At 38.9% G+C, this 21,386-nt stretch overlaps 3 protein-coding genes across 3 annotated transcripts; 2 read left to right on the top strand and 1 right to left on the bottom strand.

Annotated features, from left to right (window-relative positions):
* The first annotated feature begins 616 nt into the window (after positions 1 to 616).
* LOC120002032 (tRNA(adenine(34)) deaminase, chloroplastic-like) lies at positions 617 to 11,647 on the top strand. The gene is made up of 5 exons (XM_038850581.1): positions 617 to 1,648; positions 1,718 to 4,302; positions 4,388 to 4,475; positions 5,595 to 5,722; positions 11,214 to 11,647. The coding sequence occupies exons 1-5, from the start codon at positions 836 to 838 to the stop codon at positions 11,485 to 11,487; spliced, it is 3,888 nt and encodes a 1,295-aa protein (XP_038706509.1). The 5' UTR covers positions 617 to 835; the 3' UTR covers positions 11,488 to 11,647.
* Positions 11,648 to 12,347: 700 nt separating this feature from the next.
* Positions 12,348 to 13,414, top strand: LOC120001388 (lysine-rich arabinogalactan protein 19). The gene is made up of 2 exons (XM_038849698.1): positions 12,348 to 13,029; positions 13,134 to 13,414. Exons 1-2 carry the CDS (start codon positions 12,385 to 12,387, stop codon positions 13,233 to 13,235), a joined length of 747 nt encoding a protein of 248 aa, XP_038705626.1. The 5' UTR covers positions 12,348 to 12,384; the 3' UTR covers positions 13,236 to 13,414.
* LOC120001387 (phosphate transporter PHO1 homolog 1-like) lies at positions 13,341 to 20,516 on the bottom strand. Its single transcript, XM_038849697.1, has 17 exons — positions 20,044 to 20,516; positions 19,656 to 19,956; positions 19,033 to 19,456; positions 18,888 to 18,936; positions 18,720 to 18,791; positions 18,277 to 18,406; positions 17,621 to 17,744; positions 17,249 to 17,498; positions 17,063 to 17,167; positions 16,902 to 16,946; positions 16,658 to 16,810; positions 16,276 to 16,554; positions 15,840 to 15,976; positions 15,023 to 15,751; positions 14,815 to 14,926; positions 14,361 to 14,487; positions 13,341 to 13,595 (listed from the first exon to the last, which is right to left on the bottom strand). Exons 1-14 carry the CDS (start codon positions 20,269 to 20,271, stop codon positions 15,661 to 15,663), a joined length of 2,388 nt encoding a protein of 795 aa, XP_038705625.1. The 5' UTR covers positions 20,272 to 20,516; the 3' UTR covers positions 13,341 to 13,595; positions 14,361 to 14,487; positions 14,815 to 14,926; positions 15,023 to 15,660.
* Positions 20,517 to 21,386: the final 870 nt, after the last annotated feature.

Here is a 21,386-nt window from a genome sequence, read left to right as displayed (position 1 = left end):
ATTATAGATTAAAATTGATATTTCCAAATATTAAATTAAGGAGTAGTACTAGATAGATGCATCTTATTGAAAACTAAGCATTGGTGATTGTGCCAAAACCATGAAACCTCACCAGGTTAGGTTAGGTTAGGTGAAGTCTTAGGTGGGATTTACATGTGTTCCAAATTGATTTCGGGTCTGACAACAACATTTGTTTACGATTCGGACCCTAATCCGATGGATTTTGGATGTACTTAATTAACCAAACTCATATTGGTTTAAATCCGGACAAAAAAAAAACAAACGATAACCTAATCCAAGTTAGGGTCAGAACAAGTAAATCAGAAAAAATTTCTATATTTAGACGACCTAGACCCGGTTTTAAACAAGACAAAGTGTTTGGACTTGGATTTCGGATATATAACTTATGTCCAAACTTGGTTTAATCCTGATAGGACAAAATTTTGTCACCCCTACCTGTAGGGCCCATATAATCATCTCATGCCGTGTCTTCATCCGGAGGCCCAAGTGATCTGTTAAAGGCCTGTAATCGTCTAAAAGAATACCAGCCCATGATTAGTCGATCAAACTCCCAGTGGGCCAGAAGAATCATTTCAACATTAGCCCCTTCCTTAATCACCGAGTTAACTCAGCCAGTCAACCCAGACGATTCTCTTTGCCTCCTTCCATTTCATCTGCAGGGGTCCAATCTGTTTCAACGGGAAAACAATACTCTAATGTTGTAATTTGAGGGAATCTGATCTACACACTTGGTTTCGCTTCCAGCTTCAGCTCCAAAACCGCTACCAAGCCTACCTCTCACATCAAGGTAAGCGCCGGGAAAAAAACTACATTCATGTATAACACATATACTAGCTCAACTTTACTTTCTGGTAGGAGAAAAGGGTCTGTTTCTTTTTCCTTCAATGACTATTCAAACTTGTTGAATGAAAGATTTTACCAAATCCCACTATCACCATCACCTTGTTGTTGTTCGTGTTCTTGCCATTGTTTTTCGTCATCATTTGACTCCAATAGGGTGCCCTTAAATCCTTCATTGTTGTATGGTTTAAGGCAATCCACCATTATTCAGTGTTCTCCTTCGAGAAGGCTGATCTTGGGTGGAAGGGGCCGTTATCATTATAGGGTCCCTGTTTATGGCCTTGATAGTGAATGTTATGAGGTTTCTTGCTCTTTGAAGCAAAGGGGTTGTAATGAATGGATTGGCAGGAGAAGAAAGAAAAGTGTTGGGTATGCAAATTCGAGTGAAAGGCAATGCTTAGGCGACGCAGAGGCTGTGATTAGCTTGTTGAGTGAGGAATTCAGTGAGGAGTTTTTAGGCGATACAAAAAGAAATAGGAGAATTTTAAAGAGTGGGGAAGTGGGCAAGAGAGGGGATTATGTTGTCGGTTCTTATAGGAGGAAGAAGAAAGATGTTGGGTTGGGTTTGTCCGACTGCAATTCAAGGCAGGGAGCTTCTAAATCGGCTGCTGTTGACTTGAGAGAAGTAGGGTATGGAAGTAAGGAAAAGAGGGAAGAAAAGGAAGCCTCAGCTAGAGGAGAGAATCTTAGAGGAAGGAGAGAAGATTCTAGTTGTTCATCTTATTATTCTTTGTCATCTTCTGGGGTTGTGGAGAGTGATTTAGAAGTTCTGGATAACCATGAGCAACTAGAGGAAGAATCGCCATTTGGGATTCCGGAATCAAGAAATAAAAGCAAGGGTAGATTTGAGAAGCAAATGGTGGGAGAGTTCAAGAGGCATGCTGATTATGTAAAGGATCATGCAGAAGTCTTGGAAAAAAGAAATTCTTTGGCAGCGAGTTGCTCTGAGCAGGATTGGAGAAAGAAGTCTGAGAAGAAGCTGACTGACGTATCAATTGAAGGAACACATTCTATAGGGCAATCCTCTAAATTGCATGGTGAAAGTGATCAAGCTGAGGCTTCCAGCTTTCATAATCGTATTAATCAAGATGAGTCCTCTTTGTCCATGAATTTTGACAAGAGAACAAGAAACCAGTTTGGTCAAAAGGATGAGGAAATTAGACAAAAGTCTTTTTCGGAAAGGAAATGCCAGGAACTTGATAAAGTTTCAAGGCTCAAAGACAGTGGTGTTGGAACAACTTCTCAATTGCAACAACAGTTCAGTGGTAGAGAAGGAAACCAGAGAATTGCTACAGAATCTACTTTTGAAACTGGAGATAATTATCATAATATAGTCAGCAATAGGGCTGATAAAGAGATGTGTTCTAACTTGAGAATGGAGTCTGAATATAAAATGATGATCAAAGAAGAAGATACAGCCTTGTCCCAAAGTTCGGTTGAGGATATAAAAGAGAAACGACACCCAACGGGTGGGAGAATCACTGGAGCAATTGATTCTGGAAGAGAATCTCAAAGGCTTTCTGTAATGTCAGAAGTTCACGAGAGTAATTGTGGAACAACATCCAACTTTCAAATTGAAACTGGAACAAAAAACAAAGATGAGAGTTTGAGCCTGATATCTAGTTCCCATCAAGAATCTGCAAAGCTTATCTCCCAAGTAGATCGAAAAGATCTTGAGAGAATTCAGTTTAGAAGAGGGTCTCAAGATATAACCAGTATGTCAGTTCAAACCAGTGATAGAGAAACAGACAGTACTACTCGACGAAATTCTGAAAAGAGAATGATTGATCAAGGAAGAAATTCGACTTCGGTTGTGAAAACTTTGAGGGAAACAAAAGAAAAGCATACTCAAACTGATGAAACAGAGATTCAATTTAAATCAAAAGAGGAGAATCAAAGAGCTACTAAAGTATCAATTCATCTTGAAAAAGCCTCAGAAGAGGCCTCTGGTGTCGAATCATCTCTAAATTTGGTTTCACAAGCTGGTGTGCAACAGGTTCATGTAAAGGAGGGTGGTCAGCAAAACATAAGGGCAATGTTGATGCCTCCACCATCTCAGTTGGTGGCTAGAGATTCACAACATGTTGATCCAGTTGGTGGGACTGCAGTAGAGCTTTCCTATGAAAGTGACTCCAGTGCCTTAATCACTAATTCAGCAGGGAGCACTCCAGCTATGCAACATGAAACATATGGCAGAGATGCTCAGAGTGAGAATTATGGGAAGCCTTTAAACGACAGTACCCATGAAGTTACTCTGAGTTCAGTTCGCCGTTTTGATGAATCATCAACGCATTTTGTTGGAGAGTTTTTTGACAAGGCAAGGGATGCAGTCTCAACCTCTGATGTCCAAAGAGAGAATGTATCCTTGAACGAAGAATTTATGCATGAAGGTCAAGGCCATATGCAAAAGAGGTCGGGTCAATATGGTTCTGTAGAATTTCAGTCGAAGGAACACGACTCAAGGTACTCATCTGCAAGTTCTGCGGGAAAGGGCCCTTCTGCTGCTATATGGGATGTAAGAGATACATCTGTTCAGCATCCTCCAGAGGTAGAAGAAGCACCAGAGTCTGATGGGAGTGCCATTGTCAGAAGAACGGGCAGGTCTTTATGGAGCATTATTACAGATGTTGTTCGACTGCGGTGGCATTCACGTGTCAAAACACCTAATTCAGATGCAAGATCAGGTCAAAAGAACTCGTCAAATGAGTCTGTCAGCAGTGAGGCATGGTTCTCTGGCCATGAAGCTGATGAAACCAGCGATGGAATTGTAAAGGGGGAAAGAAGAAGAATGCTGCGCAAAGCCTCTCATCTTCATCGGCTACAACTGGAGAAAAGTTCAATTCAAAGTGAAGATGAAGATCCCGAAGGGATGAGATTAAAGGATAAAGTAAGACAGCCTGGAGGAAAAAAATTGTCTCCATCTACTATGTTTAAAAGTGAATCGCCATCCAGAGGTGTTTCCTCGAATTCTGAGGAGGAAACTAGTAGAAATGAAGATGGACAGAGTTCTCAAGGTGCCTCTATTGGTGTAAGAACAGAGGAAAAATTGCAACCATTGCCTTCTAGAAGCACTAGTAAATCACCTATCATGGAAAAAGATTCCGGCGCTGCTAGAACGAATGTACCTACGAATGTACCTGGCGGTGGCTCAATGGAGCTGATGGTGCAACCCATTAGTTCAAAATTAAGTGAAGTGTCAGGGTCTGGGAAGAAGGAGGGGGAACTAAAACAAAGGAAGCTTCAGCGTAATACACAAGTTCCACGTGATAAATTTGATGATTGGCAAGAAGCATATAGACTAGAATGTGAGCAGCGAAAAATTGATGAAATGTTTATGAGGGAAGCACTAATAGAAGCTCAGAAGGCTGCCGATACTTGGGAGGTGCCTGTTGGGGCACTTTTAGTGCGAGACGGAAAGATTATTGCTCGTGGATACAACCTGTAAGTTTTATAGGCTTATGTGATGCCATCTTATTGGATGCTTACTGTTCTGGTGTTATTTATAGTGTGATATATATATTTTTAGAGTGGAGGAGCTACGGGACTCCACAGCTCATGCTGAAATGATCTGTATACGGGAGGCTTCCAACCTGCTCAGGTCATGGAGGCTCACGGTAATTTCTTTTTCTTTGTCTATGTAAATATTTCGACTTTAGATTTCTAGCTGATTTTGTTATATCTGGAGTTCCAGTATCAATAATGAATTACGAATTTACCTTAGGATTAATCTCTTGCGGTTTGCGCTAGTGGTGCTCTTACACTATGATCTCAGTTAAGTGAGTGTTGAAAGTATTAAATAACTGATCTCCTATGATCCTTTGAACCAATATTCTATGCAGTGGAACCATGGCTCTGAGAATCAATTGTTATCTTGTTAAATTCATCACACTGATGTTAACCGAGCAACTGCTTCAAACTATTTGTTTAATAGATTGTAACTTGTGCTGATGAGAGCAAATATTGATTCCTTAATTGGTTAACTAGGCAAGGCTATGAAACATTTAAATATGCTTGCACCTAAGACGCTTCATGTCTAGAATGTAATTGCATAGAGTTTCAATTAGTTAAACTGGAACATGTTTTATTAAGCGGTGGTATTGTGGCTGCTAAACGATGGACCCAGCAGGTCATCAATGCCATTCACTTTCTCATAGATTAGTGTGTTGAATTCTATTGTTTCTTTCAGATGACTGATTCCGTGTTTAATGTCTTTTGCCACTTTCAAAATGCTGAAATTAATGCACAAGCTTTTGCTTCACATTTATTTGCTCTTGGGAGGCGAATTTTTTTTTTTCTTTTGACCTTTCTTCAGATGCATGAAGGAATTAATTTCATCAAAAAAAAGAAAAGAAAGAAGAAATTGATGAATTCCTGGCACCCTTTAAAGTTTGATTTCTCCCTTTTGTTTTCAAGATTCTATTCCACAGATTTTGGCCATTTACGGCTTATAGACACAAAAATGGCCCTAGTATCACATGATTAAGCAAGGTTGTTCATGATGTCGAAGATCATAACTTTCATTGATTTGCAGTGGCCATTCTAACCTCTATGATGCTAACTAGTTCTAATAATCAGGCTTTGTGCTTACTGAAATCCCTTATATTATTTTTTCCCTTATATTATTTTTTCTTTTAAAGAAGTTGCTGATGTTGATTTTGTGTAACACTTTTTTTTATTTGATCAGTCTCTTATACAAGGCCGCCCCCTCATTGTTACTTGTTTTCCTCTTACAGGAGACAACATTATATGTAACCCTTGAACCATGTCCCATGTGTGCTGGGGCAATACTTCAAGCAAGAATCAACACTCTCGTATGGGGAGCTCCCAACAAACTTCTTGGAGCTGATGGCAGCTGGATCAGGTATGAAACATTATATCATCTTCTCAGCTTATTATTTGGTCTCAGTGAATAGAAATTGATCACGTCTTATTCATCTTCAAATTCCTTTTTTCTTTCCTTATCTTTCTGTTTTTGGTTTTCCATTTTCTTCCCTATTGAAAAAGATAGGCCATGGTCCCAGATTTTTTTGGTTAATAGCTGTTATGGAAATCATAATCATTTCAAATCAAAAGGTTCATTTTCCGGTCTCCTTTCTGTTGGAATGGCGGTTGAGCCATCAGGTTGTGGATTATTGTAGCAAATAGAACCTCTGTGTCCTATTTTCAGGCACTCAAACACAATAGCAGATCAAGACCAAACAGAGAAGGCAATACAAGTACATACAAACTAGGGCTTGTAGTCTCTTAGTACACAAAAGAAGAAGTCACTACAGCCACACAAACATAGACATTACATAAATAACCTTGGTCAAAGTCAGACACTACTTTAACCAAGTCTTGTACATGCACATAACACAAATAAGACAAAATAACCATCAGTAAAAATAAACCACCATTTTACCAGAATTGCATTACAATATTCAACACTCCTCCTTAATGCATTTTCTGGTAACACCCATTCTGGTTCTGAGAATTTGAAATCTAGCCTTAGGCAAGGCCTTGGTCAATAAATCTGCAAGTTGATCCTCTGACTTGCAGTAAACCATCTTCACTTCACCATTTTGTTCAGCTTCTCTGATTGCATGATATCTTACATTCATGTGCTTGGTTTTACCATGCTTCACAGGATTTTCACCAATAGCAATAGCAGATGTATTATCACAAAAAATAACTGTAGCTTCACTTTGCTGCTGCCCCACATCCACTAGCAGTTTTCTCAGCCAAAGTGCTTGATTTGAAGCTGAAGCTGCTGCAACATACTCAGCTTCAGATGTTGATTGTGCAGTAATATCTTGCTTCTTTGAACTCCAAGAAAAAACTCCTGAGCCAAACGAAAACAAGTACCCTGAAGTGCTCTTAAAGTCATCTACATTACCAGCAAAATCACTGTCAGTGTATCCTTCAAGTGCACTCCCTTCATTTTTGTCAAACCACACTCCATAGTCTGCTGTTCCTGCCAGGTACCTAAGTACTCTCTTGGCTGCCCCTTGATGAATCTTGCTAGGAGCCTTCATAAACCTAGACAGCAGGCTTGCACAATAAATCAAATCAGGTCTTGATGCTGTTAAGTACAATAAACTCCCAATTAAGCTTCTGTACAAGGCAGCATCTGTAAGTTCTTCACCATCCTCCAAAGACAATTTAACATTTAATGACAATGGTGTAGCAGAACTCTTACATTTCTCCATATTAAATTTCTTTAATATATCCAGAGCATATTTTCTTTGAGAAAGAAAAATGCCTGAATTAGACTGACAAATCTCCATTCCCAAAAAATATGACATCTCCCCCAAATCAGACATTTCAAATTCATTCTTCATCTCAGCCTTGAACACTTCCACTGCTTCTGGACAACTTCCAGTGATGAAGAAATCATCAACATAAAGAGAGACAATCATCTTCTGATCTTCATCTTTGGTATACAAGGTAGGTTCATTAATACTCCTCCTAAAGCCATGCATTAGGAGGTAACTATCAATCCTACTGTACCAGGCTCTAGGAGCCTGTTTCAGCCCATAAAGTGCCTTACTCAACTTGTACACCATCTCCTCCTTACTAGGTATCACAAAACCCTTGGGTTGCTCAACATATATCTCCTCTTCAAGAAGACCATTCAAAAATGCTGACTTGACATCCAAGTGATAAATTTTCCACCCTTCTTTAGCTGCCAAGGCAATCAACATTCTCACTGTGTCATGTCTTGCCACAGGTGAGAATGTTTCTCCATAATCTGTTCCAGGTAACTGTGCATACCCTTTAACCACCAACCTGGCTTTAAACTTGTTCACAGAACCATTTGGATTCAATTTGGTTCTATAAACCCATTTCACCCCAATCACATTCTGCTTCTTAGGTTTAGAAGTCAGCTGCCATGTTTTATTCTTGTTAATCATTTCAATCTCTTCTTTCATAGCTTGCTTCCATTCATCAAACTTGCAAGCTTCCTCATAATTTGTAGGTTCCACCATAGCCATATTACAACTTTCATAAACTTCAGTCAAGGATTTTGTTTTCCTAACAGAAGTTTCATCAGTTGTAGAACCAACTCCCTTGTCTTCATCCTTCACAAAATTGTTAGAACTAGAGGACTGCGCTGACTGAGACTTGGTAGACCACACTGCATCATTAACATCCCAATCCCAGTGAGCTTCCTCATCAACCACCATATCCCTACTAATCAGAAGTTTTTTTTTCTTCAAATTGTAAACTCTGTACCCTTTGGCTTGTGCAGAGTAACCTAAAAAAATCCCAACATCAGCTTTCTCATCTAATTTTGTTCTTTTCACATCTGGAACATGTGTATAACACAATGAACCAAACACCTTGAGGTGTCTAGCAGATGGCTTGGAACCAAACCATGCCTCAGTAGGTGTCACTCCTTCAACAGACCTAGTAGGAAGCCTGTTAAGAAGATAAACAGCAGTGTAAACTGCCTCAGCCCAAAAATTCTTTGGTAACTTCTTTTCAGCTATCATGCATCTTGCCATCTCCATAACTGTCCTGTTCTTCCTTTCAGAAACCCCGTTCTGCTCAGGTGAGTAGCCTACTGTCAACTGATGTGCAACTCCAGTCTCTTCACAGAATTGATTAAAATTTGAGGAGGTATACTCCTTGCCATTGTCAGACCTTATAGCCTTGATCTGCTTCCCACTCTGAGCCTCCACCATTGCTTTAAACTTCTTGTACACAGTGAACACCTGAGACTTGTTACTCAAGAAGTACACCCATGTCATTCTTGTACAATCATCAATAAATAGTATAAAGTACCTATTCTTGCTTAGGGACTCTACACTCATTGGTCCACACACATCAGTGTGAATCAATTCAAGTTTCTCACTTGCTCTCCATGATGAACTTGCAGGGAAAGACTTTCTATGCAATTTACCTAGCTGACATGCTTGGCAAACAGCTTGATGCTCCTCTACTTCTGTCATATCCCTCACAAACTCCTTATCCCTTGCTAACTTCAGACCCTTCAAGTTAAAATGTCCATACCTTTTGTGCCACAGCCAAGTATCATCTGTCTTAGCTATGTAGGAGGACTGTACTCTAGCTTCATAATATAACGGAAAACTATTGCCAGACATTTGTACTCTAGCAATTTCACCACCATTAGCATTTAAGATTGTGCAAGAATAATCTTTAAATACTAATGAGTAACCTTTCTTTAACATTTGTGACACACTCAGTAAATTCTTACTTAACTTGGGAATGTACAAAACATCATGAATGTACCTCATACCTTTTTTTGTGTTTACAGCAACCACTCCCTTTCCCTTAGCTTCAACTATTTCACCATTGCCAAGTTTCACCTTTGTCTTCACTGATCTATCCAGAAAAGTGAACAAATCAATGTCCTTTGCCATGTGACTTGTACAACCACTATCAATCAACCAAACATTTGAATTTGAGGTCTGAGAAGTGTGCAAAGCCATAAAGAGATGGTCCTCATGGTGCTGTTGTTGCTCATTAGTAAAGTGGGCTTGCTGAACAGTCTGCTTTCCAGAAGAGTTTTGCTTTTGTTTACAAAACTTTTCTATGTGCCCCACCTTTTTACAATACCAACACTGTACTTGCTGCTTTCCCTTGTATCTACAATCTTTTTCTAGATGGTTGGTCCTACTACAGGTGCCACACGGAGGATATGTTGTCTTTTTCCAACCCTGATCAGAACCACCAACTTCCTTCCCTTTTCCTGTCTTGTTCTGTACATTCTTTTTGCCATCTTTTGAGGAAGATCCCTGCTTCCAACTCTTGTGCTTAGCCTGAAAAGCCCCCTCTGTCACATCATCATTTCTCATAGAAGCCCTTTGCTCTTGTGCCTGTAACTTACTACAAAGTTCAGAGACACTAAGTTGTTTAAGGTCACAAGATTCTTCTATTGCAGAAACCTTGGCCTCAAACCTTTCTGGTAAGCTAACCAACATTTTCTCTACAACTCTACAATCTGTAATTTTCTCACCATATAACCTCATCTGATTCACTAACCCAACAAGCTTGTCAGAGTAGTCCTTCACTGTATCACCCTCCTTCATCCTCTGCAACTCAAACTCTCTCTTAAGAGTTAACAATTTTACAGATCTCACCCTCTCACTACCTTGGAACTCTTCTTTAAGAGTTTCCCAAGCTTCCTTAGCAGTTTTTAAGCCTACCATGCGTGAGAAGATTACCTCAGTTACAGCTCCATGGATGAATGAAAGAGCTTTGAAATTCTTTGTGCTGTTCTCCTTCTGTTGCTTGATCTGATTCACAGTTGAAGTTTCTGTGATCTCTGCAGGTCTGTACCCTTGCTCTACAGTACTCCATAAGTCATGAGCATTCAGAAGAGCCTCCATTTTTACGGACCAGAAATCATAACCTTCACCTGAGAAAATGGGAGGAGTAGGTAGACCACTGCTTCCCGTTGCCATCTTCAACTTCTACTTCACAGACCCTGTAAGACCAGTAAAGCTCCGATACCACTGTAGCAAATAGAACCTCTGTGTCCTATTTTCAGGCACTCAAACACAATAGCAGATCAAGACCAAACAGAGAAGGCAATACAAGTACATACAAACTAGGGCTTGTAGTCTCTTAGTACACAAAAGAAGAAGTCACTACAGCCACACAAACATAGACATTACATAAATAACCTTGGTCAAAGTCAGACACTACTTTAACCAAGTCTTGTACATGCACATAACACAAATAAGACAAAATAACCATCAGTAAAAATAAACCACCATTTTACCAGAATTGCATTACAATATTCAACAATTATACGTAAACTCTGAAGAGAATGACTAGACTTGGGAAGTCTCAAGTTGCTAAAATATTCACAGGAACACTATACCTGCAATTTGTTTTTTCTTGGATGGTTCAGATCCAGGCAAAATGGACTTAAAACTTGTAGATTGTACAAGTAACATAATAATTGAAAAAATAGTTTATATGGCCATTTTGTTAGCTCATGCAGAGGTATTGTGAGATGTTATATCAGCATAGGATTTCAGAACTATGGTTGGATTTATAGTTTTCTTTTCTAATTTCTTGGGATTATCCGATCAAGGTTGGGGTAGAGCATCTTAAGCTAATTTTTATACACTAATTCTATTTAGCTGTCTGCCTGTCCCCAAATTGATGACGATGAAGGCTATGTTGCTTCTAAATTGAACTTCTTCAAACTTTTCTCTCTTTTTGCATGTTTCCTTTCGGTCAACCCATTGTTTTGATCGTTCCTTTCGTTTATGAAGTAAAAAATGGTTAATATTTTGGAAAGGAAAAGTGAACTGGGTCTCAGCCAGCCACTTGAATATTTTTTATGTTGAAGAGAATTTGTTGTTTTAAAATATGACTGGACTATCTTTTCTCAGACTTTTTCCTAGTGGAGGAGAAGGAAATGGTTCTGAAACGTCAGATAAGCCAGCTGCTCCAGTTCATCCGTTTCACTCAAATATGACAATCCGGCGACAGGTTTTGGAGACGGAGTGTGCAGATGCTATGCAGCAATTCTTCCAGCTTAGGAGACGGAAGAAGGAGAATAAATCAGAACCATCTTCCTCGCCTTCAGATATTCCCATGTCAAACCATCCATCAAAACTTCTCAATAAAATGCAAGAGATCTTCCACATTATGTTCTGTTTGTGAAGAATTGCGATGTGTTTTTTTCTGGAAGTGTAGTTACTCTTGAATCATATCTGGTTACACTGATTCATGTCTTTTAACAGAATTTGTGGACTGCGGATTATCATATCAGAGAGTGAACCTATGATTGTGAATGTGATGGTAATAGATGACGATCCTCTCATTAACATGGCTTTCTTAGTTTCCTTCTTCAAGCAACCACCCTGCATTACATTAAATCGGTGATAAACCATAGTTGCCTTTGTTTTCATGTGGGAAACTTTTCTGCATGGGATCGCTAGAGATCCAGTATGCACTTTTGTAGTTACAGTCTTACAGACATATTTCTAAGATATGGAATGGCTTTGAATATGGTGATGACATTCATCAAGTATTATGACTCACTTCTAAGTCACAGGGGCCATCCGAATTTCGGCAAATTAGGTGGTACGTATGGCAGAAAATGTTCAAAAAACATAAGCTTTCTTGGTTAAGTAGGACAAGGATGACAAAGTGAATCTGAAAAGAAACTAGAAAGAATTGCTGACTGCTCACCAATATTCAGCCTTGTTAGGATGTATGTCAAAGTTCATCGGAGTAGGTAAAATGTTGTGGTAATGTCACAATCTGTCTTCAATTTCTTCCATTTAATCCCTTTCCCCCCATATCCACCGTGACAAATTGTGTCTTGATCAAAGAGAAACATATCCCCACCCAGTTTGTGATTGAAGCAATGATTCAATCACAGGGTCTAACCAATTTTTGCCAAATGATTTAAGGATTAGACGTGATGTCCCATTCACATGAAGCTTACATCTCCCCCTCCAACAAATCACCAAACATTTTTGAACTCCTGAAGTTACTCTTTACAAGTTATATATATATATAACAACCAATCCATACCCTAACTTACAAAAAAACATGGCTTCAATGCTTTGGGTGGTCTTTTTTGCTGCTTGCATGAGCTTCCCACCAGAAATTATCAATGCACAAGCACCAGCTGCCTCACCTTCTACTTTGCCTGCAGCCACGCCTCCACCTTCCACAGCCACGCCTCCTCCTTCAACCGCCACGCCTCCACCTTCCACGGCCACACCTCCACCTTCAACTGCACCAACTGTAGCAACACCAGCAGCAAGCACTCCTATATCTTCTCCATCTCCCAAGGTTGCACCAGCTACGGCGCCTGTAGTACCACCCCCTCAAATTCCCCCACCAAGTCCTCCAGTTGCAGCACCATCACAACCACCAGCATTGCCGCCACCAGCTGCTGCACCTTCACCTGCTTCACCACCACCACAGGTACCCCCAGCTCCGGCCCAAGCACCACCAGTACCAGCCCCTTCACCAGCTAAGGAAGTACCAGCACCAGCACCAATTACACTGCCACCTATATCTGTGCCCTCACCTGCACCTGCTCCTACCAAGCACAAGAAGAAAAGACGACACAAGCACAAGAGGCATCATGCACCAGCTCCAGCACCAACTGTCAAAAGTCCCCCAGCACCACCTGCACTGACAGATACCGAGGAAACCACACCGGCACCATCGCCAACTTTGAATCTGGTAATTTGTTCTATAAAATTAATCTCCTAGATTGCGGAAATAACTATAGAATAAAACTCTTCAATTTATGCTTTCCATGACCTGTATCTGCTTTTGGCTTACAGAATCGAGGAAGTGCATTGTATCACCAAGGAGGATCTGGAAATTGGGTGAAGATTGGACTGACTATCTCCATTCTACTGGCTTTTACTGGCTACAGGTTCTAGCAATCATATGATGAACCATAGATTTGCATTCACAGACGAGAATTGTTGCATATAAAAAGGATTCAACATTCAAGGATTTCTTATGAAAAACGTGAGGGCTATACAGAGACAAAATTTCCAGACGTTTTTGTATTCCATTAATTAATTTTTATACTATTCAATAAAGATGAATTTCATTATATTCAGATCACAGTAATATAATAACTATCCAAGAATTTACAACAAAAAAGGTACTGAATCCATTGTCGCTCATGAAATTTCATCTACATCCAATTCTGCACTTGTTTCCTCACGCAAGTCATGCTCAACCACAAGGCCAAGATTGTCAACTAGTTTATGATGCCGTTCGCACCCTGCACACTGATGATAAAGATTTCAGCTTGGTCAGAGGAACAAGAACACTATGTTGCCTAAATTAACAAATTAGCAATCTAGATGGAGTTCAAACTGACAAACTTCAAAGAAAAACGTGAATCTGCATTGATGCTCAGCCAACATTCTGATTGCTTATTTATGAAATACTAAATGCAGCTAAAAGGCCTAGTTGCATATGTTGTAGTTATTTTATGATCTTCGGTATATCAAACGTAGATGGGCACAACATCTGTAGCTAAAGCTAAAATTTTCAAGTTTGTTTGAATCAAACATCTTTATGCTACTCTCATATCATGCGCAAAAATAAGCTCGATTCATTTCTTATCATCTCCAGTTCAATTTTTGTTTACAATGGGTACAAGAGGAAATACATGATTAAACACCATAATCCCAGCATCACCACTTGCTCATTGACAAACAATTTCCTAATCTCCAGGGAGTACTCTGATCCCTTAAACTAATGCATATCAATTCCAGCAGCGGCCAAACGGAGGATAATCAAGATGGCAGATGGCTTATATACAGGTAACCGGAGATAAAACTTTAACTATCAATCCTTTATTAGACCTATATGCACAGAACTCTGCAATTCTCCGTGGCTTGTTTTACATTAGCATTTTAAGAAAATGGTTTCCAATATGATTGAACCTTGATGAGCACTATTCGACAAAATGAAAAGATTAATCGTCATCAAGAAGTGCATCATTCAAGTTCTTATCATTGAAGCAAGGAAAATTAATAACAATATACCTGCACGTAAACAAGTCCCCGTTCATAGGCTAATCGATTTATTAACCTCTGTTCTTTCACCACACTTATCACAAGTGAATTGCACAAGCAAACTCCTCCTTGGAAGTTTTATATCAAAAGTTGGACCCTGCATAAGGAAAAACAAAGAGAAAGAAAGGAAAAGAAATCATGTCAGTGGAAAGTTCGAATAAAGAGACCCAACCTCCATGAAAGAGCACTAATCAGCATTTCTGTATCTAACAACATAGACGCTATAAATCAAACAAATATGCACATCATTCGCTCAAAAAATGGAAACACAAGTCTTGAAACAAAGAAAATAACATATTCTCCCAAAGAGAGTCACATTATTCATCTAAAAATTGTCTCCGCAATGGTGTGGCAGGAAGGAATCAGATTATCGAAGGCAAAAATCAATACTTTAATTGGAAAAAAAAAAAGAATGAATGAAAACCTCATTTGCCGCATTTGAATCACTTGGTTCTGCCTCTGGGAACGTGTTGAAAACCGCCCATACCCGAAACACGGGTTTCGGTGGCACCGGCGCCGCTAGAGAAAATCTAAGCCTGAGGCCACATAAAGTAATTGAGGGAGACTCAGAGTAGAAAAAGGGAAGCTAGTGAAACCCTAAAAGGGGTTTATCAAGGTCTTGGATCCTTCACCTGGAAATTGCAACTGTTGGGGTTTTCTTAAAGGCAGAGACGGGTTTGACGAAATTGGGCCACAACTGGGTATTGATAGTCCGCTGGGACCTGAAATAGGGAATTGAGAGACAGTCCCCGAAAGCAGCAGTCGCAGCCATGGATGTAACTTGTAAGTGGATTTTCGAACTTCTGCTTAATTAAACCGTCAAAGGCATAACCTTCGGAGCCATGAGTGTAGCCGTGTAAGTTGCAGCACTTCTTGTAGATTTGCTTATTTAGGTTTTTGGGGATTTTTCTATTTATTTTAAGCATATGACTTTTTTAAAGCAACTTTACTCCTGTTCTTTAACTTCAGATTTAACTAGCTTTGCAGCATCATCTGGATTTTGTTGAATATAGCATGAAATCAACAATATCTGCAACTGGGTAATGCATCAATTTCCATTTCATTGAAGAAAAATTCTTGTATACAATTGTGTAAACCCTTTTTTCCGCCAATATTCTTGGAACAATAAGAATCAAGTTAACATGCTTGTTACATCAACTTGTACTAGGAGGACAAAAGGGTTCAATCCTCTCTGAAAAATTTGGTCGAAAAATCGTCAATTCCCCGAATGGAATAGGATTTTCTCTAAGCAACTGTTGCCAATGGGGCATCAGTCTTCCTCATCCACTTCATTAAAAGGAAGTGGCACTGTCTTCACTGCTCTAAACTTGCCTGCGTTATTTAGATGCTCATTCTCCAACCTGGACAATCCAAAGAATTATTCAATCAGTGCTATTGAGAAGGATATTGTAAATTTTAGTGTACAAAAAGCAGGACATAGAGCTTTGCCTGTAAAAGTTCCACTGCCCTCTCCTAATGACTTCAAGGGCAGCTAAGAACAACCCAGTTACTCTGTAATCAACATGTTCAAAATTTGAATGGAGAACAGTTTGAAGCCAAGCCAGTCTGAGAACAAGGTTCAATCCCTGCAACAGAGCAGATTACATCTTATTATATCTGAAACCGAATACGAAGGAATAGGAATCACATCTAATTCTAAGGCATTATTAGTGCTTTATTTTTAGAATAAATTCATTCTGAAATCTCCACTTCTTATCTTGATTCTAGAACAAGTGCCTAATCCGAATACTTTGGTAGAAACTAGGAACTGATACTGTGGAGTTGGGAATTAGTTCTGAGATATAGTCTTGGTGCCATTTCAGTGCCTGTGACTTGTAAAACTCTAATTTTCTGGAGTGTAATGGAGTAAGAAGTGTTTTTATACCATGGAGAAATAGTAAATGATCTTTCGTTGAAGCATTAACTCGTTCCTTAGCCACGGATTCTTGGAATTCATTTGAAGCAAACCCCAATCCTTTACAAAGTCCCAATATAATTGGTACACTGTTGCGGCACTTGACACGGCCACAACTAGACAGAGATATCCAGCTCCTCTTTCCCTCTCATAGGCTACTTTTGCTCCTGCTGCTAACATTGCTGATACATACTTGCCTAGATTGACCAGATGGCTTGTCTGTCCTTCATCAAACCATCGTCGAGCACACTGCATATCCCAATTAAGAGAAAATATGAACATCAGATTCATAAGCCAATTTTAAGTACATGAATTGAACTAAAATCACATTTGAAACATTAAAATACAGTACCTGCATTGCTCTCCAGTAGTACGGTAGGAACGACACTGCATAGGCAAGATCACGGTAGTGCTTGGCCCTCATGCAATAACCATAGTCCTGGGTTTTGTAGCTTCCAGTTATGTAATAGCATGCCACATACTCAAGGTTTCTGAGCATTGGTACCTGTTAAAATTTAAGATATCGATAAGTAAATCTCCTTATATATCCTTCAGTAACTAGAAGTACTCGTTTAGCAGTTAGCAGTAATACCAACCTGACTGCATAGCTGATCAGCCATAAAGAAATCTAGCATGACAACCTGCAGAAACAATTGAAGTTTTTTTTGTCATTAGTCAGGATGATTATCTTATATCAACAGTAAACATTGTTAAATCTTGCCTAAGTCATGTGACAATGTAATGCTACAGACTGTACCTTGTAGAGAGGTGATAAGATGATATTCCTTATCACGGAAATGAAGCGGTAACGGCTTGATTTATAGAAAATATTGAAGGGGCACACAAGGACTAATAGGACGGCCTGACATATGAAAGGAAGTTAAAAGATATATTCTCTAGAAAATGAAAAAAAAAATTAATATCAGGAAGAGTAAGGAATTACCATTAGCATAAGTCCAGGAATGGCTTGAACTTGCGAATATGAATACCCTTTTGTCAGAAGAGACAAATGAATAAACATAACTCCCACTACAGCAGTCATTGATGTGGTACAAATCAAGAAAACATCTCTGTACCCAAGTTCCTTGGTCGGGGAGAGTTCAAAGATGAAGCTATAATTTATACGAGTCTTCCTCCACATGAAAATGTTGCAACCATACAAGAAGAAGTGTAGAAACAATAGGCTAAACATGCTGCAAAAATAGCAAATGTTCTGTATCAGCTGCTGCTGCTGCCTTCCATTGACACAATTCCAACAACAAAGCTATAATTAAGATTTTGATTAATTAGGAGACCTAGAGTGATTGCAACTTGCCTAAGTACTGGGTACACAGTCTCCATGTATACTGTATTGGCCGGCTGACGTCTGTACATTCCAGTAACATGAGCCATAATGGCATAACCAGCCAGTAGTGCAAAGAAGCACCCGGTAAACAGCCCTAATTACCACAAATGAAATCAGTTAGTTCATTTCCAAATTTCTTTGTAGGACATGAAATATTAGCTATTTAAGTAATCTTCTATAGATTAAAACATACATTCTGTACAGTAGACGTGAAAAATACTAAGTGAGCCATAATTCTTAAAATTTTACTACTGTAAGTAGTTTTGGGTTTCTGTAACAAATGTTCTTTTGGAAGTATTTGTTCATGCAACATTGCTCAATATCGCACTAGAGAGAATGACTGGTGGGTTTTCAATAAGTTATCAACTTTTTCAGGATTCAATCCCTGTACGGTCAAAAAATCTGCGGCAAATGGGATTGTGTAAGAGATGGGACTTCGCTGTTGTATTTCCACTCAATAAAGTGAGCCAACCAGACATGCCTTTTGATTTCAATGACTAGTGACTAAATGGGTCCATACTTTTGTTTCTTTTAAACCTATACACTCAAGCTCTTAGCTCTCCTAGCATGATTGATAAACATAAAGTTCATCTAAAGATAATATTCTAGCAAAATTTTTTTCTTACCAATGAAGAAAGTCGCGGCATGAGATTCTTTATGTTGATGAGGTTTAAGATATTTCATGGCCTTTTTTCGATCTTCTTCTGCAAAGTGCTTGATAAATAGCTCCTCAACTTCATCTGCTAAATGTATTACCTGACATTGTTATGCAGATAAGCATTTTTTAGATGAATTACACAAAAGCCCAGTACAGTACTTTTCAAGTGTGAGACAAGCATATCAAAGGTTCGATTACTGATGGAACTTGGGACATCATTGGTGCAAGACATGAAGTATAGGATCAATGGCCACTCGACATTGTCGGACAAAAATAAGATGGAGAGTTTCAGTAGTGGAAAACATCAAAGAATCCTCTTACCACCAAAAAATTCATGCAAGTTTTTGTAGTCTAACACATGAAAGCACTAGATACATATTACTTGGGCCCTTCAAGGATTCAAATATTTACCTTGTCTGAGCTGTTGAAATATGAACTTTCAACTACTTTTAGATAAATGGGTAGCACTTGTTTTCCTGTTACCTACAATAACCAAACCAGTTCTTTTTACATTTCATTGGGTGAAACAAAGTTGAAATCAGAAAAAAAAGGCACTTTGAATGTCACTTATTCACTTACTTTGTCGAATTTCTTCAAAATCTTTATGAAAGCAAGCATGTTCAGGTGCCTGAAAATATTTAACATGGACTGGTAAGAATGTAAGATTCTCATTATCAATTTTAACACCCACTAATGTAATAGAAGATCGATAAAACTTAATTACCTGTAAGTTTTAAGATAGCCTAATCCTTTGTAGAGCTCAATAAATGCCCTTTTAATCATCTTCTCTGCATGATGCAACTTGGCTTTGTTGATGTGCAACTTGCTTCCTTCGGGGCCACACTTTCTCGAGGACTGATTGACTAGATCTTCCCACACCAAGTAACTAATTGCGGAGAATGTTCGAGATGGCGTTGTTAGAGGAATGTTTAACTTAATGTTCTTCCCTTGGCAACTGAAAACACGACCCGAAAGCGTCCTCAGCTTTCCATCTTCTGTTTTCATTCTTATTGATTTTCCCAGGTCATCTGATCTTGGGGTATTTGGAAATGGCTCATCAATATCTTTCTCCGAGTCATCTGAGTTGCTTTCTTGCACCTGCTTCTCTTGTTCTGTTCTGTCCTTAACAGAGTTAACAGAGTCCTCCACTATATTCAAGAAGAAAAATATAACATTTTAATGTAACAGATTATCCATATTAAACAATCAGTATGACATATATATATATATAGTGTACATGATTTGTGCATAAATCTAAGAAAATGTGATGTCCTAATGTGCAATTTTTGTGATTATTACAGGTTTTTCAGATTGTAATAGAAGTGAAAAATTCAAATGTTTTTGTACCACAAGAAATGGTGCATGACACAGAAGGATCATCCTCATCAAGAGTAGAAGCAGCTCCTTTATCATGCTGTCGGTTAAGCGCGGGTTTCAGCTCAATGAGAATCTCCATTTGCTTCTTCAAACACTCCCCTCTATCCAAGAACTCCTTCTCCTTTGTTTTGTAGAATTGATTAACCTTGTTAAGTTGTAAATCCAAGCAAGCGAAGAACTCTTTAGTCGCATCACTATCCGCGAATTGTTCAAGTAGTTCCGTCTCATACATGTCTCCCTTACTAGCAGAAGATGCAAGTTTCCTGTGCACCTATCAACACAAAAGCGCAACATTATTAATTCATGCACAAACATAATATATGTATCAACATTAGTCATTAGATTTGTCTAAACATACCTGAATTGTACCATGCTCTCTCTGTTGAATTCCAAACAAGAATTTCTTTACAGAGGTGAAGACAGTGTTGGACAGAGAATTGGGTTTGTGATTACTGGTGGGTTTAGTGTTGTGAGTGTTGAGTAGGTGGATTTTCTTGAGGTCTTTCTTGAGTTGCCAATAATCAACAAAGGCTTCTTTCCATTCAGGCACAAGCTGACCCTCAAACTGCTTAGAGAACTTCACCATCTTTAGCTCAATTCTTTTTCTTTTGATTGAGAAGAGGGAAAAAGAAAAACACAAGTGAGAGATGATGTGTAGTTTTTCTGTGAGTGTGTGTGTTTGAATGGGAGCCCACGCTTGGATTTATATATGTTTAGGGGATTGAAGGAGAGGAATATTGATAAATGTACAAGTAGAGGAGGCTAGACAGCACATTCTGAAATATCCTGCGCACTTGTACTATCCTAATTCCTACATATGCTGCCTCCACTAGAGTGGTGGTGGGAAAGGTTTCGCCGGAAAACGACCAAAACCGGCACCGGATTTGATTCCTTTCTAGGCCAAGATGTGTTTATGAAGATTTTGAATGGGGAGGGAATTTGTAGTGGACGGGAGTGGGACCAAAATATTGGGAAAAAAAGTTATTCAAGGGTAGATTTGTCAATTTATCTTAGTTTTTTACTTATAAAATATTCAATGATTCTGGAACACCATCACTCGTATGATGTTTCATAACTACGAGGAAGTTGTCAATTTAAAAATGATTTTTAAATTATACTAATAGTAACTTATTGGTTCTAGAGCACCACACCAAAGAATGACATGGTGTTTCAAGATCACTAATGACGTGTAAAATCGGACCGATTTCTCGATTGCTCAGTAATGGACTGCTCGGTTATGTAGATGTCTCAATTGATCAGGTGAGGGATCATAAAGTTTTTATTCTGCCTCTGAACAAGTAGTAAACGTGAGCTTTGGGGTCTTCGAGGTGTACCTTAGGGGGTGCTATGACGCTCAAGTTAGATCGAGGATAGCGAGACAACTTGGTAGTGACTAGTGAATAGTGAAAAAGTGAGAGATTGCCTAAATGGAGGTCCTTTTTTTGTATGAATTTTGAATTATGGATCTCTCCTGATTACAGGTGAGATTTTCTGGGGATGAATCCTCTAAAGATTTCCTTGGAGTTCTTTATCCTGATCTGGGTGTACGAAGATACTCCATAGACCGATCTCCTCTTCTTCAATTTGTATGATAACACGTGTCAGTGTCTTATCCGAGGAGTGTAAGTTTTGGTACAATCAATCACCAAATATTTTCTCATTTTGTATTTTGTTTTCAAAATATTAAATTGGGCAATTTGG

This window comes from Tripterygium wilfordii, chromosome 7 (assembly GCF_013401445.1).
Source record: "Tripterygium wilfordii isolate XIE 37 chromosome 7, ASM1340144v1, whole genome shotgun sequence".
NCBI lineage: Eukaryota > Viridiplantae > Streptophyta > Magnoliopsida > Celastrales > Celastraceae > Tripterygium > Tripterygium wilfordii.
The sequence above is the reverse complement of the archived record's forward strand: the minus strand, read 5'-3'. Positions and strand labels throughout refer to the sequence as shown.

Excerpts from the sequence above, each read along its gene's own strand:
- LOC120002032 (XM_038850581.1), top strand. The coding sequence starts at position 836 with ATGTATAACACATATACTAGCTCAACTTTACTTTCTGGTAGGAGAAAA. Across the intron at positions 4,303-4,387 it reads ATTGCTCGTGGATACAACCT|AGTGGAGGAGCTACGGGACT; the intron begins GTAAGTTTTATA and ends ATATATTTTTAG. Across the intron at positions 5,723-11,213 it reads GCTGATGGCAGCTGGATCAG|ACTTTTTCCTAGTGGAGGAG; the intron begins GTATGAAACATT and ends ATCTTTTCTCAG.
- LOC120001388 (XM_038849698.1), top strand. The coding sequence starts at position 12,385 with ATGGCTTCAATGCTTTGGGTGGTCTTTTTTGCTGCTTGCATGAGCTTC. Across the intron at positions 13,030-13,133 it reads CATCGCCAACTTTGAATCTG|AATCGAGGAAGTGCATTGTA; the intron begins GTAATTTGTTCT and ends TTTGGCTTACAG.
- LOC120001387 (XM_038849697.1), bottom strand. The coding sequence starts at position 20,271 with ATGGTGAAGTTCTCTAAGCAGTTTGAGGGTCAGCTTGTGCCTGAATGG. Across the intron at positions 17,745-18,276 it reads TGCCGCGACTTTCTTCATTG|GGCTGTTTACCGGGTGCTTC; the intron begins GTAAGAAAAAAA and ends TGTGGTAATTAG. Across the intron at positions 16,811-16,901 it reads CTGATCAGCTATGCAGTCAG|GTACCAATGCTCAGAAACCT; the intron begins GTTGGTATTACT and ends AAATTTTAACAG.